At 44.1% G+C, this 17,025-nt stretch overlaps 2 protein-coding genes and 2 non-coding genes across 4 annotated transcripts; 3 read left to right on the top strand and 1 right to left on the bottom strand.

Moving 5' to 3' along the window:
* Positions 1-5: 5 nt before the first annotated feature.
* Positions 6-10,629, bottom strand: brat1 (BRCA1-associated ATM activator 1). Its single transcript, XM_005929291.3, has 12 exons — positions 10,164-10,629; positions 9,323-9,471; positions 9,080-9,227; positions 5,829-6,285; positions 5,389-5,496; positions 5,153-5,244; positions 4,963-5,066; positions 4,413-4,599; positions 3,968-4,041; positions 3,194-3,278; positions 2,819-3,105; positions 6-1,885 (listed from the first exon to the last, which is right to left on the bottom strand). The coding sequence occupies exons 1-12, from the start codon at positions 10,288-10,290 to the stop codon at positions 965-967; spliced, it is 2,739 nt and encodes a 912-aa protein (XP_005929353.1). The 5' UTR covers positions 10,291-10,629; the 3' UTR covers positions 6-964.
* Positions 10,630-10,688: 59 nt separating this feature from the next.
* Positions 10,689-17,025, top strand: eif3ba (eukaryotic translation initiation factor 3, subunit Ba). Its single transcript, XM_005929290.3, has 19 exons — positions 10,689-10,934; positions 11,940-12,132; positions 12,260-12,379; positions 12,484-12,541; positions 12,702-12,830; positions 12,948-13,105; positions 13,365-13,496; positions 13,599-13,665; positions 13,752-13,798; positions 13,877-14,087; positions 14,180-14,252; positions 14,355-14,477; positions 14,570-14,648; positions 14,846-14,984; positions 15,098-15,223; positions 15,471-15,548; positions 15,876-15,984; positions 16,071-16,183; positions 16,459-17,025. The coding sequence occupies exons 1-18, from the start codon at positions 10,835-10,837 to the stop codon at positions 16,169-16,171; spliced, it is 2,043 nt and encodes a 680-aa protein (XP_005929352.1). The 5' UTR covers positions 10,689-10,834; the 3' UTR covers positions 16,172-16,183; positions 16,459-17,025.
* LOC121815047 lies at positions 14,695-14,776 on the top strand. The gene has a single exon (XR_006054748.1). It is a non-coding gene; the product is annotated as a small nucleolar RNA SNORD60 (small nucleolar RNA).
* LOC121815046 lies at positions 15,277-15,361 on the top strand. Its single transcript, XR_006054747.1, has one exon. It is a non-coding gene; the product is annotated as a small nucleolar RNA SNORD60 (small nucleolar RNA).

The following is a 17,025-nucleotide window of genomic DNA, read 5'->3' as shown; positions in this document are numbered from 1 at the left end:
CACGCTTTTTTTTACAAAATTTGCATTTATTTAGAGGATTTTGATGTGAATAAACTTCAGTTGAGCTTTTAGATCCCACTTATGTGAGTGGCCACTGTGACATCATTCAGTGGCAGGTTGGACAATGCAAAGAAAGTGTTTGGCAACTCTTTTGCTTCACATCAACTCTGGGATTGTCTATATTTAGCTCATATTCTCATTTAAAATGGTGCACGAACAGCAAACAAATGCTGACAATTTACTGCGACACATTGCTATAGCTATATGTTTTAAATGTGGCTGGGGTCCTTATAGGATGATGGGTCTTTTCTTTTAATTAATTACATGAAATATGATCAAAAAGGTTTGTAAGTGCAGGTGTAAAAATGCTGTCACTGTGCCTTTATGCTTCTCTCCTCCTGAGGGCTGGATCTCCTCCACTGCGAGCCTTCAACTTGAATTTTGTTGCGGAAGAGAGGACAAAGTCGCAGGGAGCCAAATCTGCTTTTTCATTGAGCTGTGTGTAATTTGGAGTGAACGTTCTCCCTTTGACGCTTCAGGGTGCTACGGGAGAACTTGGCACTGAGGGGGTGATCCCCCGGGACAAATTCAGAAGTAGGTCAGCTCAACAACCACTCTCCTGGTCTCACCCACAGCGCCACCTTTGGGGCTTTAGACTACACTGAGTCTGAGTCATAGCTGAGATCCAGGATTGATCCTGGACATTCAAGCTGGGAGCGATGCATAGCAGCGGCACTGTGAGTGGTGTAAAGGTGCAGGTGTCAGTGGGCACATTTAAATCAGTGGAGTGGAGTCACAAAACTTTTTGATTACAACTCAACTGCTGCATTACAATTACCCAGGTGAAAGAAGTAAACAAGCAAACAAATAAAAAACCACAATTAGCGTGCTCCTCTTGGATTCAACGAATTTGAATATTGCAACAACATGAAGAGAAATGTAACTTGATTTATTCGTGTGTGCGTTAGTAGCAGTCCACTATGACCTCTTGCCCTGGTTGTGTGTTTGAATGAGTGTGAGAGGTGCTCGCAGTTAGTATGTCCTGCAGTAGTGAGAGGGGCGAGTTATGCACGTGGTCACTGCTTCTACTGAGGATCTCCAGCCTGTCGTCCAAACCCAGAGAGCCCAACGCTTCACACACGCTTACGCGCTCGCAATGACTCACAGCGCTCGCTCCTTCCTCGCTGTGGTCTTCAAAGCTGGTGGCATTGAGTGCATTTAAATCTCTCTCAGCATTAGCCTCAGTCCTTACACCCAGTATCTTTCTGATCTCTTGTGCCCAACCTGCTCTGGGCAGCTCACAGGACACTCTGGCAACTGTTGCCGTGGCATCAGATACATCTGGGTCCCCTTGCGATGCCGGACAAACTGTCACTCTGAGTGTTATCAGCAGTCTACAGGCCTTTAAAGCTACAGGCCTATCGCAGTCGACCAGACCGCTCAGCAATGCAGAGATGACTCCCTGCTCAACCAGACTCTTCAACACGTCGACTAAATCTGACTCCGCGTCCTGTACGCGCGTGTCTCCGTGTGTGTGAAGTGTGTAGGCTCGGTCAGGCATCACAGCGTACGCGTGTGGTTGGGCCGGACGTGCGTCCGAGCCCTTCGCATAACTCCCGTGCCCCAAAAAGGCTTTGTCCAGCAGCAACTCCGCCAGCTCCAGCGTGTGAACTTTGACCTCCCAGTCCAGATCGGCACAGCCTCGTGAGAGGACGGAGCGTACAGACTGCATGAGGAGAGAGCAGGAGGGGGAGGCAGGCGACGACGGGGGCGTGTGTGACGTATGTGAAGAGAACCAGGCGATGAAGAACTTTACAACAGCCCTCCTGGCAAACCCTTCTGTGTCCTGGGAGAGAATCTCAAGCAGCCGGGTCACGATTTCAGTCTGGAGATAGACGGGACATCGAGTTAGCAAAACCGGGCAAGTTCAAATCAAACTACAGATGAACTATTATCATTTAAATCTGATATCTGTTCTGAGCCCCACTATCTCTATCTTGAGTGTTGCTGTTATTCCACAGAACAAAACAAAAAGTGGAAAAATTCTCCCCTAATGCAATTGATGCTTTGAACAGAAGCTGGAGGCGTTTTCAGCTCAGGCTGTCTACTATTAGGAAGGTCCACAGTTCGACGCCCAGCTCATCTAATGTCACAGTGTCTTGAGGCACAACAATAAACGCCAAATCCTACTGCATCTCTGCTCTGTTGCCCTCTCAGAATAAGCCTTTTACTTCTACTAAACACAGCGTGTTATTGCCTTTGCTACAAAAATACCTCCTTCCAGCTGAACAGTTGACTCAAACAAGGGCAGGTTCACACAGAGCACATGTGGCAGCTGTGAAAGAGTCTGGACAGACCACGGCAAAAATTATATAATTATTGCGGATGCAAGATCATCTGTGAAAACAACGGGGCACCACTGGTGAACCTGCCAGTTCAGGTGTTTTCTTACTAATGCCTGTGCCAATCTGTGACCACAGGCTCCACTGAAGGATGCTGGGTACTTGTGCCACCCTCATGGAGTCTTCTTCTGACAGCTTGGTGATAAAGCCTGCTGGAGGACACTGTGCTGGCCACACTGTGTGATCCTCTTGTTGCCTCTTCAGTGCACATGTTGTCACTTTTATTTGCACCAAAGCAGGTGAAATAAACCAGTTTGTTATACAAATACATGCTACATATATAATATCGGTGTTAAGATTCTAATATTTACTGTTTTTGAGTATTCACATGTGTCTTTATCCTCCTGTCACGCATGCACGTTCATGTACACATTCCTCGGTCCTATTTCGACAGGTTTGCCTTTACTTCTTCTCACCTGCTCCTGTGTGGGTGCTGCCCCCTCCTGCCAGCTGTGCATCACTGTCTGTGCCAGTGCTTTGATCGCGCTGGCTCTCACATAACTCTCTGGATCCTGCAGAGCCTCCCTGAGGAGAGGAGTGGTACAGCAGCAGCCACCCAGCAGGGCCTCAGAGGCATCGCACGCCTGCTCAGCTGGCGCCCGGCAGACACGCATCGCTCCCAGGTGCCCCAGAAACTCCATCGTTGAGTCTCTTACCTCCCAGCGCATGTCACACGCACGTTTCTTCACCACCTGGACGAGATCTAACAGACACAAACAATGTGATTTGTTGTGCAGACCTATTGCACAGGCTTTATGAGCTACAGGGAAGATGCTAACGCTGTGATTTACCGTGTCTGAGCTGGTCTGTTATAAAGGAGACGTCTGTGCAAACACTCATCCACTTTACCAAGGCTTGGTAGGACTTATGTAGCACCTAAAAAACAAAGACGCATTCATCTTATCACGATGTTCAGTCCAAAAAACATTTTTGTTCCCCTCAACCTGCCTTTTAAAATCTTAAACCTTTCTCTATCTCATTAGTTCTTGTCCATTCAAAAATAAAAAGCAGAAACTTGTGCTTTTTACATGACTCTATGACAATTACAGAAAATTGTGTAAAGAAGATTTTTGATGCTTGAAAGTGAGCAAAAGAAATTTAACTTTGACCTGTGTAAAAACAGGTTGAGATACTCAGGTTACTGACGCCATCTGCTGGATGGTTTGGGACTCTTAGTTCCAAATAATGAAAGAAGTGACAGTCCTTCAACGTACAGTGATACTCTCAGACAACAGTGTGTAACGACCACAGTCTGGGGAGAGATATTCCTGGCTTTGTGCGCTATGGAAAAACTTGACTAACTCCAACTTTAACCACATCCATCACCTTTACAAAGAACTAGAAATGAAACTCTAAGATAGATCTTCCACAGGTCAGGATATTGACTCAACCCAGTGTAATGGGATGAGAGCCAGGGTGCATCCATATTAGAGCAAACACAGTGAAACAGACTCACGTTTTAATTCACACCTACAGCCAGTTTAGGTGTGAATCAAAGCAGCTGTACAAATCTCTGATAGTTGTGATCATCTTGCATCTGTGAACAAAAACACGCACAAACTTACAGTGGGATCAGAATCAGGATCGTCCAGATACTGTATCAGAAGTGTGAGCACGTCAGTCAGCTTGCCATTTGCTCCTGAAACACAAAAAGACACGTAAATTAACTCAGCGTGTTCCTTTAACATTTGTTTTTCCCACATATGCCATATACTACTTTTGTTTTGTAGAAGTATCTTACAGAATTTTTAAAAACTCATCACTTTACTTTTCTTACTTTTTTTCATTGATTGTACTCAATTGTATTTTTGTATTTCCTTCATATATCTGTACTTGAGCTGAGGTGACGCAAAAATTTCCCCGTTGTGGGATCAATAAAGTCTTATCTTATCTTATCTTAATATATGCACTAAAGGTCTTTATATCCTCCATAAAGAGAATGATTGTTTTCAGTATTCCCTTTTAGTTCCATTCATGTAATATGGATTCTAACTCTAATGACAGCTTCACCTGGGCTGTTACTGACAGCTGTCAGAGCCTCTAGAGCACATTTCTGAACTTTCCCACTGCCAACGACATTCCTGAAAACTTCACTACAGCCAGCGGCCGAGGAGGACGAGTCGCCGCTGCAGATCCTCAGTAACGACAGAATTCCAGACACGATTAAATCCGGAGCGCAGGGGAGGCAGTCAGGATCCTGAGGGAGAGAGGCAGATTATAAGCCTTTCCATGCGTTAGAAACAAAGCTAACACCTTATAACATGGCCTGCGACTAAGGGCGTGTTACTTCTATCGTTCAGATTTTATCAGAAATTACAATGTAATTATGTTTACATGCATCTACTTAAGTGTACAGTACAGGAAAGAATTATTATTATACATGTTATCCCCTTATTCTAGTGTGCCTGCCTTTAATTGTGTGTATGTAAATATAATTACATTGTAATTACAAATAAATAACCTAAAAAGCCTGTTTTATTACAGAGGAATTAAAAATTATAGTGTTAACCGAAAAAGATCCAATATTTACTTAGCCACTCTCTCCTGTCCTTACACTCACCATGTGTGCGATCTGAGGTGTGTTTGTTAGACACACACTGATCATGGAGATGCAGGAGGTTTTGCTCTTCAGCTGCTCAGTCATGGCAAACCGATGCATGTCTCCTATAGGCCCAGATCTCATGTTACTCCATAACATAAATGCAAGATAACACAGATTTTTCTCAAGAGTGTACGTCTTTGTGGGTCACCTGCAGTGTTTGTGCCTAGTCGGTTCTGGCCAGATATGATGTCGAGGGGTAGCAGCAGTAATCTCACAGACTGAGCTGTGTGGACACGGTCACTGCACATAAAACCAGAAGAAGAAGAAGAAAAGTTTGCAGACAAGACACTAGACTGACAAATCCTCAGGGCTTTTTAACAGAAAACCCAACCTCTACAGACTTTTGTGTACAGAGTTTGTGTTGGCTGAACAAGCTGTGCTTACTGATGGCCGCCGCGGAGAAAAGCAGCTGCAGCATGGACGAGGTCAGCAGGTTTCCTGACGTTCAACATGAAAGTTAAAAGACGGGTGATGCGCTGGTCTGGGACGCGGCTGCAGGAGCAAGCACAGCAAGAGTCTATAAACTAAACCAGAAAGAGGCTGAACAGCAGCACAGTCACTAATGTATACTTAAAAACAACCACTAAGTAAATGCTGTGAATGATGGCTGACCATTACACTGTCCTGTTGTATTGCATAGATCAACAGAACAAAGCCATTGATGCTATATCTATTAGCAGATTTGCATAATCAGCCAGGAAGCTCCACTGTCCTCACCATCCTCTTAAAGTCACTACTTAAAATCTAAATAATCTCTAGTAGAGACAAAAAAGGACAGACAACTCTATAAAGCTACACTCTACTGTGTTTTATGAGGGGTTTACCTGCATGCAGCTAGAATGACATCCATCAGAGGCAGTGTGAGTTCACTACAGTCTGCTGCCACCATTTCCTCCAGAGAAGCTGTGACTGTCTGCAGCAGCTTGTCATGCAGAGGAGGCTTGGTCTGGCCCAGGAGCAGAGCCAGCAATCTGAGGGTCTGCTGACACTGATGAAGCTGTGCGCTTCCCTTGGGAACCCCCAGCGCCCTCTTGAGGTACTCTGAGATTGCATCGACAACAGCGGTGCAATCTTGGTTTATTTCCATGGGCTCGGCTGGGTTTTCTACAACTGCCTTGGACACGCTTGTGTTCTGCTCATCTTCCTTCTTATTGGTGCCATTACATCCTATAGATGAGACAGGCTGACAGAACAGCAGGACGTGGGCGAGCATTTGATTGGCAGCCGAGGCAACAAATAGGCTTGTGTCTGTCTGGAGTTGCAGAAGCGGCTCAATGAAATCTAAAAAAAACAAACAAAGATAATACATATATATGAGGATGCGCAGTGGCGTGTCCAGCGGGGTGGCCTGGGGGGGCACAGGCCACCCCCCCCCCAACCAGACTGGCCACCCCAGGTGCCACCCCGAAGCTAAAACAATAAAATTTAATGAAATATCAAATGTACGATTATGGTTTCACAGTGAAGCTCAGATATCCGAGGGTAAGTGAATGCAGCACCGGCTTCTGCACTATGAGCATCATGTTAGCAAAGGTAGGAGAGCCAAGCACGAAAGACGGCACCGCAGAAAACATTTTTGCGAAAGATTAACAAGTTAACATAGCTGGACTAGCCATCGGACATTTGCACGGTGGGCTGATGACTTTTTTTTTTTTTTGTAACGGCATGAACAATGAGAGGTGGTGGATTGGCCAGATGCTGGCCGATGTGTAAAAATAACTCAGTTGTTTGGTGGTGGCTATGGCGGAGCTTCCACAGAGGCCACAGGTGGATGAGGGAAGGGGAGGCAGGAGGAGAGACCCGAGGCGGCCGCCGGTCCGAGTGTCAGGTGAACTGAACTTCAGGTAAGAAGTTATGACCTGCAGTCTATCTGGGTCAGATATAGAACCAAGTTTAGGTGGCAGTTTATTTTCGTTGTGCTGACTTTTTACAGTCAGTTACAATAACTCGTACTGCGTGAGCTAGCATGACGAGTTTCTATACAGCTGTTCGGTTGCTATGATGTTACTGATAGTGAACTTTATTTTATTCATAAGGTTAGTTAGTAGAGTTGCCAACAGCTCCTTAAAAATGGAATGGTCCCTCATTCAGAGAAAATATTACGCGTTTCGTATTGAGCTGAGAAGAGACGCAGTTTGTCCCGACTTTAGCTAGAATGGAAAAAGACACAAAGCTGGATTATTCTGTCTTTACAGCTGCCTCTTCTATTGCTACTTCAATCATGAAACTGATCAATGATCAGCTGATCAGCTTTTCTCTCTGTTTGTTTATCGCCCACTTTGCGCCAAAAAGAGGAAACCAGCGGATGTCGCGCTAAACAACAGCAGCACGTTTAAGCTTGATCAGCTGTTGTTAGAATTTATTTAATATTAATTTCTAGTATCAGCTGATGTTTGCTGGAGCCACAGCTGCAAAAGCTGCTGGTCATGATATCGGTTTGGATATCTGGTGAGAGGGAAACATGAAGATGAAACCAGGAGATGTCCTTACTGGATCATCAGAGCTGAACAGGTGATGGAGAAACAGGTTTACCTTTTAGGTGACATGAATGAGTTGAAGGGAAGTTATGAACTGTTTCTGAGAGACAAATAACACCAGGATCCTTTTTCTAAGTAGCTGACAGCTGGTAACTGTGCAGGGGCGGGTCTAGCAAAGTGTTGCCAGGGGGCCAGGTAGGGCATTAACAGGGAGAGGGGGGCACAAAGAAATACTTTTCTTTTTTATTCTCATTCAAATATTTAGCTTTTATTAAATAATTATCTGAATCTTGCGAACAAAGTTTTTATCTGACGTAAAATGTATAGAAATCATACATATACCAAAAAGACTGTACATCACTGTCACAACAGCATTTGTTTTCATTCAAAGGCTTTATGGCTTTAATACCTGGTGGGCCGGTCTGTAGTCAAAATGCCCATTTTTGTCCCAGTCCAGCCCTGCAGGTTAATACTGGCAGTGTCACCATGCCAGCTGACTGTATTTCATCATCACCAGTGTTATCTTTATTTTAAAGCGACCGTGGCTCAGGGGTTGGGTAATGCGTATCTGTAACCGGAAGGTCGCCGGTTCGATCCCGGGACTCTCTGTCCTGGTCGTTGTGTCCTTGGGCAAGACACTTTACCCTACTGGTGTTGGCCAGAGGGGCCGATGGCGCATATGGCAGCCTCGCTTCTGTCAGTCTGCCCCAGGGCAGCTGTGGCTACAACCGTAGCTGCCTCCACCAGTGTGTGAATGTGAGAGTGAATGAATAGTGGCATTGTAAAGCGCTTTGGGTGCCTTGAAAAGCGCTATATAAATCCAATCTCATTATTATTATTTATGCATCAATATTACCAAAGTTTACCATAAGGCAGCATAGAAAGTATTTACTTGCTTTCAGGTTTTATTCAAATGTTAGTCTTTTCAGTTGTTTCCCCACTTTTTTCCTGTTTCAAAATCAAACACCAGTTTGTGAGAAGATTATCTTCTTTTTTTAACAGGCATTGGTTTTGCATTGGCATTGGCTAATTTGCCAATTGTATGTTAAAAATGTTCGTATTTTAATATTCAAAAATGTTTTTGCCCAAAACATATGTGCACTACATGTCAGTAAAAATACTATGCAAATATTGATGTCCTTGACTGCTGAGTAAACACTGACTGATTGTATCTCTTGTACTTTATCAACGCAGTATCTAAAAACTTTGCACCGTAGTGGTTAAAATCTCATTCTAATAAGAGTTAAAAGCGCATTCGGTTATTAGGTTTATAGGGTTATTGAAGTATGGTTAACGGTTGGTAGAATTGTTTTTAACAATATCTGCCAATTATATCTGCCACCCTTCTCCAAATCTGTGCCCCTACTTGGCCCCCCCAACAAAAATTTTCTAGACACGCCACTGAGGATGCGTCAGAATTACAACAATATAATACCTATAGCACAGTGCCTCTCGCCCTATGGCAGCTGGGAAAGATCCAGCCCCCAGTGACCCTGAATTTGATATGCAAGAGCAAACAAATTAAAGGATGAACAGAAATAGCATATTATCCTTAACACTAATGATCCCCCTCTCATGAATCGATGCACAAAACTCACCTGCTTGTATAAAGAAGCTAAGACCATTTGGATGCTGCAGTGTGGTCCTTAAGCCCTGGATCCAGCCAATCCGTATGCAGGGATCCTCCCAGAGCCCTAACTCCTGCCAGTGCTGACAGCTAAAGACAAGATCCAGTACTAAGGACTCCTGCAAGAGAGAGAGGGAGGCACAATAATAGAGCAGATAAGCACTGGAATATTTTGTAACAGTTTACTAAATGCAACAGGCGTCAGAAGCTCTACCTTAAGAACTATGAAGTCATCCTCAGCAGCAGCCAATAAGCCGATGAGTCTGAGAGTGAAGGAGAGGACACCTGGGGCTGAAGCCGTGTCATGAATCACAGCAGATATGAACTCAAGCAGACACGGACAGGCCTCCAGCAGAGACTCCCCTTCAAAGAGTGAAAGAAAAGAAAAACAATGATACAGACTTACACAGGATCACTTTTTTATGTGCACCATAAACAGAAATGATAAAGGTATAAAAGACATGAAAAAGGAACATTTTAAATTTAAATTTCTTTATTAATGCAATATAACATATATACATACATATATATATATATAAGTATCTTTGAGTTTTGGGATCTTTTACAAAGTGTAAATGTTATCTGCAAATATCGGTGATATAATCTGAGTAATAATCACCTACAAATACAGTGATTCGCTGCATGGTATTAAGTTTAGATCAGTTCTCTGGAGAATGAGGGCTCTTTAAAACACACCTTTCAGCTTTTCATGTATTTTGAAGCTGGGTTTTTTTTTTTCGGAGAACTGGAATGTAAATGTGCTTGTCTCTGTCTCCGCTTGTGTCGTTTAAATATGCTATAAGCCATAAATGAAGCAGAAGTGACAGTCAACACAAAAAAGACAGTCATCGCATGTTTGTTTCATTTTCAAAATATCTGTTATTCAACCCAGGGTAGAGGGTTACATACTGAACTTAAAGAATAGAAATAAAGTATCGATTAGATGGTATCGATAGTTTTAATAATATAATATTTGAATCGATCCTCCTATTAGAAAGATAGTGGGAGAGGAGGAAGAATGAAGACACTATCCTGTTAGGGTCAGTACTACTAACCAGCCTCGGTGAGCGCTGTGAACCAGTCCAGCAGTTTCTCCAGAATGGTGTCATCGGGCAGCGAGCTCCCTGAGGCCGCCAGCACCTCACAGACCCGGGGCAGCAGTGACACACACTCTCTGTCCATGGTGCTAAGGTGTGCGTGTTAATAACCGCAGTTGCTAGCTTAGGTCTTTACAACTAGGAGTTATATAACGTCTACACATTCTCTAACCACTCATGTCAATGTAAATGTGACCTCTAGCTAAATTATGCAGTACAGACCAAACTGAAGCAGCTACTTTAAACACACAAAGTCGTTGGTTTTTGTACTTTACTAAACGAACGTCTCGCGGGAAACAGTTTCGGATCTACCGGTGTGTCGTTTCCTTTTCCGTGCTTCTGGGCGGGTCTCACGCCGCTGCGCTCTTCGCTGATCTCTAAACATCACTGTGGGGGGGGGAAATTACCACCAGTAGCTGTTGTACTTCCGGTCCCTATGCTTTACAGCTTTACTGCTTCTGCGCAGCCTTTCCACGCGCCTTTGAGGAGGTTCCGGTGTCGCGTTTCCGTCACGTCGTCCATTTTCACGGATCCGCACATGGTGCTACACCGGCTGAGAACCGCCAGCCTTTTCGTTTTCGGGATTTTTGCTCCGCTGTAGACAAAAGTCCGTGTCGTAGTTCTGTTAAATGAAAGAAACGGTGGATATGGTGGACGACCCCGAGTATGAAGAGGAGGAGCCTTCCTTCAGCGACCCGGAGGACTACGTGGACGATGTCGACGACGACGGTAAGCAGTCACAGAAAAAACGCCGGCTTTCCGGCCTGCTGTTAGCAGTTAGCTAAGAGCTCAATGGTGGGGATGTTTTAGATGCTACAAAGCTAGCTAGCTTGCCTCTCTGCTCACCGGCACGTAGTAATAGTGAATAGTTAACAATGAACATGAGCTGGATGCATAAGCGTAATTACCAGGAATACAACAGCGACACCACCCTTTTTCTCCAAAAAAAACTCCAACATAACGTTATCACAGTGTACTTAACGCCCGTTACAGCCTCACCCAGACCCCACACTGGGGCCTGTGCGATGCGATCTGAAAAACCGAAACATGATTTTAGCTAGTAAAGCTGTTAAGGCGCATTATTTTCTCTGTGCTGTTTGCCTATATAAAGTAGTTTGAATGGGGCAGCTGGTTGTAGCTCAGTGGTAATCCTAACCCAGGTCCGAGGGGCGTTTGCTCAGTAGAGCTTTTCAATTGTGCAAGTTTTGCAGTTGTGGTAAAATGACTCATCAGATACACGTGTTTTGTCTGTAGTAGTCACAATATAATTATTTATGTATATAGAAACTTTGGGGGTAAATTTACAACAAAATTAGTACCATTTAATATTAATATGCAAGCTTAAGTTAAACAGAGACTCAAATGAAATAGCTTCTGTGAAGCTAAACACGCCAGCATAGCGGTTCTTTATCCTCATCAAAATGATGTATATTAAGCAGTGAGTGTAAAGGAGATGTACTATTGAATCAGCTTTATTATGATGTGATTATATGTTGTCTACTTATAAATCATGAAGCGTAAACCTACACATCTCTAATGGAAATTTAAACAAAAGAATTATGTCTGTTTCAACGATGCAGTCTTCCCTACCAGTAACTGAAGTGGTGGCTATAAAGTTTAGATTGGTTTTTGTATATGAAAAGAAGGTTGTCATTAAAATGAGATAAGAACCCCAACCCCACACAGTCCGATGAGCTTGTTCATCACCCCTGACCCTCCTCCTTCACTTTTCAGAGCTTCTTGATGACATCCTGAGGGAAAAACCCCAGGAGGCAGACGGCATAGACTCGGTGGTGGTGGTGGACAACGTCCCTCAGGTGGGCCCGGAGCGTTTGGAAAAGCTCAAGAACGTCATACACAAGATCTTCTCCAAGTTTGGCAAGATCACGACCGAGTTTTATCCAGATGCAGATGGCATGACCAAAGGGTAAGACCACAGATGTTTTCTTCTGTGTTCTTTTGTGCATCTGTTTTGACTCAAGGTGGATTTCCGGATTTGAAGCAGAGGGTTTTTGTTTTGTTTTTTAGTAATTGTTTTTTTCACCTCGTTACAGTTACATCTTCCTGGAGTATGCTTCTCCTACTCAAGCCCTCGAAGCAGTCAAGAACGCAGATGGATACAAACTCGACAAGCAACACACGTTTAGGGTCAACCTCTTCACTGACTTTGACAAGTGAGTATGGAGTACCACCCAGTAAATGCATTGTCCAGGTATTGCTTGCCAGACTTGGAATACAAGTAAATAATTGCCCCTTTGTTTTTGTTTTGTTTTTTTAGATACATGAACATCAGCGATGAATGGGAAGCTCCAGCAAAGCAGCCTTTCAAAGACTTTGTAAGTGTTACCTTAACTTTTCAGTCATAAGACTTAGAATTTGTTTGACAAAAATAGCTTCATGTCAGCACTTTCATTATTAAGTTGACCTTTATAAATCAACAGGACAGTCTCTATCCTGAAACCCTGCAAGCGACAATTACTTTGTCTGTGTTTTCAGGGGAATATGCGCCATTGGATCGAGGACCCAGATTGCCGTGACCAGTACAGTGTGATCTATGAAGCTGGAGAGAGGACTGCCATTTTCTCCAACGACGCTAAAGAGCCAATCACAGTTGAAGAGAGAGCGGTGAGTTTTTAATTACTCACACAGAGTTGGTGGGAAATGCAGGGCTTGTATCAAACAAGATTGGTCAGTAGTCAAACTGGTTTGGAGAGTTCTGATGTTTTTCCTGCTTTGATGCAGCGCTGGACAGAGACGTACGTCCGATGGTCTCCTAAAGGTACCTACCTGGCTACGTTCCACCAGCGGGGAATCGCACTGTGGGGCGGCGAGAAGTTCAAACAGATTCAGAGGTTCAGTCATCAGGGTGTGTCCCTCATTGACTTCTCACCATGTGAAAGGTAATAAAAAGTCGATTTTTTTTTTTTAATCCAAAGAAGCACATTATAGTGCACAGAGTATCCCGTTCTAGTATTTATTCATTAGTGATTTATTTATTTCCTGTAAATAAGGCAACGTCACCTAAATCCTGTGGGTTGTTGCACCATGACCTGGGGACAGCAAAGGATGATTAATGTGCAGATAAAGCACTCTAAAGAGGTGCCGAGTTGGCCTGTGAGCCACTGTCTGATTTTAATGTGTGGTTGTGTTGGCTTCCAGGTATGTGGTGACCTTCAGTCCACTGATGGACACCAAGGAGGACCCACAGGCCATCATCATCTGGGACATTCTGACCGGACAGAAGAAGAGAGGCTTCCACTGCGAGAGTTCTGCACATTGGCCTATTTTTAAGTCAGTATTATGCTTTCTCTCTTTTAAATCTAATTTAAGTCAAATTTGCAGAGTCCTTGCAGAGTTTGGATGCGTCTTCTAATTTTACATGTTTGTTGTCAGATGGAGTCATGATGGGAAGTTCTTTGCAAGGATGACACCAGACACACTGAGCATCTATGAAACTCCGGTAAGTAGGCCTGAAAACAGTCTAGATGCGTTTAAATGAAATGTGCAAATGATATTAAAGGTTTATGTTTTGTTTTCTTCTTGTAGTCTATGGGCTTACTGGACAAGAAGAGTCTCAAGATTACTGGGATAAAGTAAGAGTCCTTTATACTCTCATGCTTTAAAAAGCAACGGCATTTTGTATAGAGGTATTAATGTTTGTGCATCTTCAGGGACTTCTCGTGGTCTCCTGGTGACAACATCATAGCGTTCTGGGTACCCGAGGACAAAGACATCCCAGCCAGGGTGACTCTGATGCAGATGCCCTCCCGTCAGGAGATCCGCGTTCGCAATCTCTTCAATGTCGTCGACTGCAAACTGCACTGGCAGAGAAACGGGGATTATCTGTGTGTGAAAGTTGACAGGACTCCCAAAGGAACACAGGTACTCATAGAAAGAGGACAAACCGCTTATATGTCACAGATTTCTTTTAAAAAAAACAAGAAATAATAAGTTGACTTTTTTTGCCTTCTCAGGGTGTCGTTACCAACTTTGAAATCTTCCGCATGAGAGAGAAGCAGGTTCCTGTCGATGTGGTGGAGATGAAGGGTAAGACATGTATTTGTACAAACACAGAAATGAGCTGCAAGTAATTCTAATTTCCACAGAAAGGAAGTTAATCTGTTTCCCTTCGTGTTGTTTTCCTTCTAGAAAGCATCATAGCGTTTGCATGGGAGCCCAATGGCAGTAAGTTTGCTGTCCTCCACGGCGAGTCGCCAAGAATCAACGCCTCTTTCTATCATGTCAAAAACAATGGCAAGATCGAGCTCATAAGTGAGTAGAAGGACAGGCATGCAATGTTATAGCAGAGCGTTGTTGCTTCTAATGTGTCCGCTAAACTGAATGTGACACTTTTCCTTTCACAGAGATGTTTGACAAGCAGCAGGCCAACAGTATCTTCTGGAGCCCCCAGGGACAGTTTATGGTGCTGGCTGGGCTCAGGAGGTAGGTTTTATCTGAGTGTGTGTGTGTGTGTGAGATGAATATAAGAAGCCACTGATGACAAACTAAACATTTTTTCTGACACCTCGTATGAGAGCTAAGCTCCTGATTCTAACGCTAATCTGAGGCTTGTTTCATTGGTATCTGTAGAGATGAGTGTCTTTGTACATGGATGTAACCGCTTTGCCTCTCCTTTGCAGTATGAACGGAGCTCTCGCCTTTGTAGACACGTCAGACTGCACCATGATGAACATAGCAGAGCATTACATGGCCTCTGACGTGGAGTGGGATCCAACGGGTCGCTACGTCGTCACCTCCGTCTCGTGGTGGAGCCACAAGGTGCGTAGCACTCCACAGGCCTCGCCAGTCCTTTGCAGATGAGAGGAAATGCAGTCTGGTCTTTTTCTGTCATCCATTCACTTCGTTTTTCTCCACATTTACGTGCGTGCTAGGTGGACAATGCGTACTGGCTGTGGACGTTCCAGGGCCGGCTCCTCCAGAAGAACAACAAGGATCGGTTCTGTCAGCTGCTCTGGAGACCAAGACCTCCAACCCTGCTCAGCACAGAACAGATAAAGGTACAGTTTCTTCTCTATAGTGTGTGTGTGTGTGTGTGTTGTTGAGTGTGTGGAGCCAGTGATGACAAACATAATTTTTCTGACACCTCGTATGAGAGCTGCACCGTGGCTCCTGATTCTAGCTCTAATCTGAGGCTCCCAGCTACACCACATTATACATGTGTCCACCATGTACTGCGATGATGCGTTTGTGAAGCCATCTGTCACGTTAACATGCTGTCATATACACTCATCTGTTCTCTTGCAGATGATCAAAAAGGATCTGAAGAAATACTCAAAGATCTTTGAGCAGAAGGATCGTCTGAGCCAGTCCAAGGCTTCTAAGGTTTGACCTGTTTATATTTATATTTTAACTTATCTTTGGGAGAGTTTGTTGGAAATGCTTTTCCTAATTTTTCGTGTGCTGTCCCCCACCTCTTCCATCAGCATTGGATAGGCCCCTTTTTATTGTCCTGTTAATTTGCAAGTTAATCATCTCCTGTATCTCTTTAAAGAAATTTAAAGCGTTTTGCTAACTTTTATATTGACTCTATAGTATAATTCACTGAGGCTGCTAACACTTTACATGCTTTCATGGTAATACAAGCTGTGTGTTCACACTGAAATGTAAGCTTTGTGGGTTATGATGCTGAACTCTGCTCTGTGTGAGTAGGATCTGGTGGACAAGCGGAGGGCAATGATGGAAGACTACCGACGGTACAGGGAGGAGGCGCTGAAGATTTATCAAGAACAGAAGAGCATTCGCCTCGAGCTCAGAGGAGGTGGGACCTCTCACTGTTATCTCACTCACTGTTAACTTGCCTTTGAGGCTTTTTCTTAAGAGTGCTGAAATTTTTGTGTCATGTAGGAGTGGGCACAGATGAGCTGGACAGCAATGTGGACGACTGGGAGGAAGAGACCATTGAGTTTTTTATCAACGAAGAAATCATTCCCATTGGAGATCTGTAGTCCCCTACGCAGGTAACACACTGCACAGGTTGTTGTGGAGTCTTGTCAGCTATTTGTCTTGCACCCTTTGATTTCACTGTGGAGATGTGTTCATATTTTAAACATCCGGCTATAAAACTTTACATTAGTCCACATAATGCGGCTGCATATAAATTAGGGGATGCATGTTGTCTTCAGTTTTAATCTGAATGCCATTCCCGCATGCTCATACAGTCAGCAGCATCTTCATCACCCCGCCTTTTGCTCACAGTCTCACTCTGCATTTCCGCTCTTGTCTTCCCCTTCAGTCCATCCGTTTTTGTGTGGAAGGAGGAGAGAGGAGCTACGTCATTGATTGGAGAAGGACGACGACCACGCTGTGAATCTTGGGGCTTCATCTCAGGCCGCAACGTTCAACTCATCATCAAAGTGCGCCTTACGGATCAGCAGCTTCATCGAGAGACAAAAGAGAATACTTTGTATTGCCTAATTTCTCTTTGTCTCTCAGCATCATCTTCCCCATTTTTTTTCCCTCTGTGGACTTTGATATTCAGCAAAACTGCCTCCTACTCTGTTCATTAGTTGGAGTCTCAGTGTCTAATCTCAAACTCCATCCTGTTTTGGACCTTCCTCAACCCCCCCTGGGGATTTATTTTGAACTAGCCTCACCATGCTAGTCTGTTGTTACAGGGCAGCACAGAGTGCCATACCATTCAGGGGTGGAGGTGTTGTGAATAAACAAGTAGCCTTGTTAATAAATGTGCTGATGTGGCGCTATAGTGGCCTGTATCCTCCTCCTTTCAGACTAGGCTTTCACACAGGGAGGGGGCGCGCAGTGGGAAAACCTTTAAATAAACAAACAGAATACCACCTGA

The sequence above is a fragment of the Haplochromis burtoni genome, unplaced genomic scaffold (assembly GCF_018398535.1).
Source record: "Haplochromis burtoni strain Fernald_Lab_line unplaced genomic scaffold, NCSU_Asbu1 Contig_122, whole genome shotgun sequence".
Taxonomy (NCBI): Eukaryota; Metazoa; Chordata; class Actinopteri; order Cichliformes; family Cichlidae; genus Haplochromis; species Haplochromis burtoni.
This window is presented reverse-complemented; position numbering and strand designations above follow the sequence as displayed.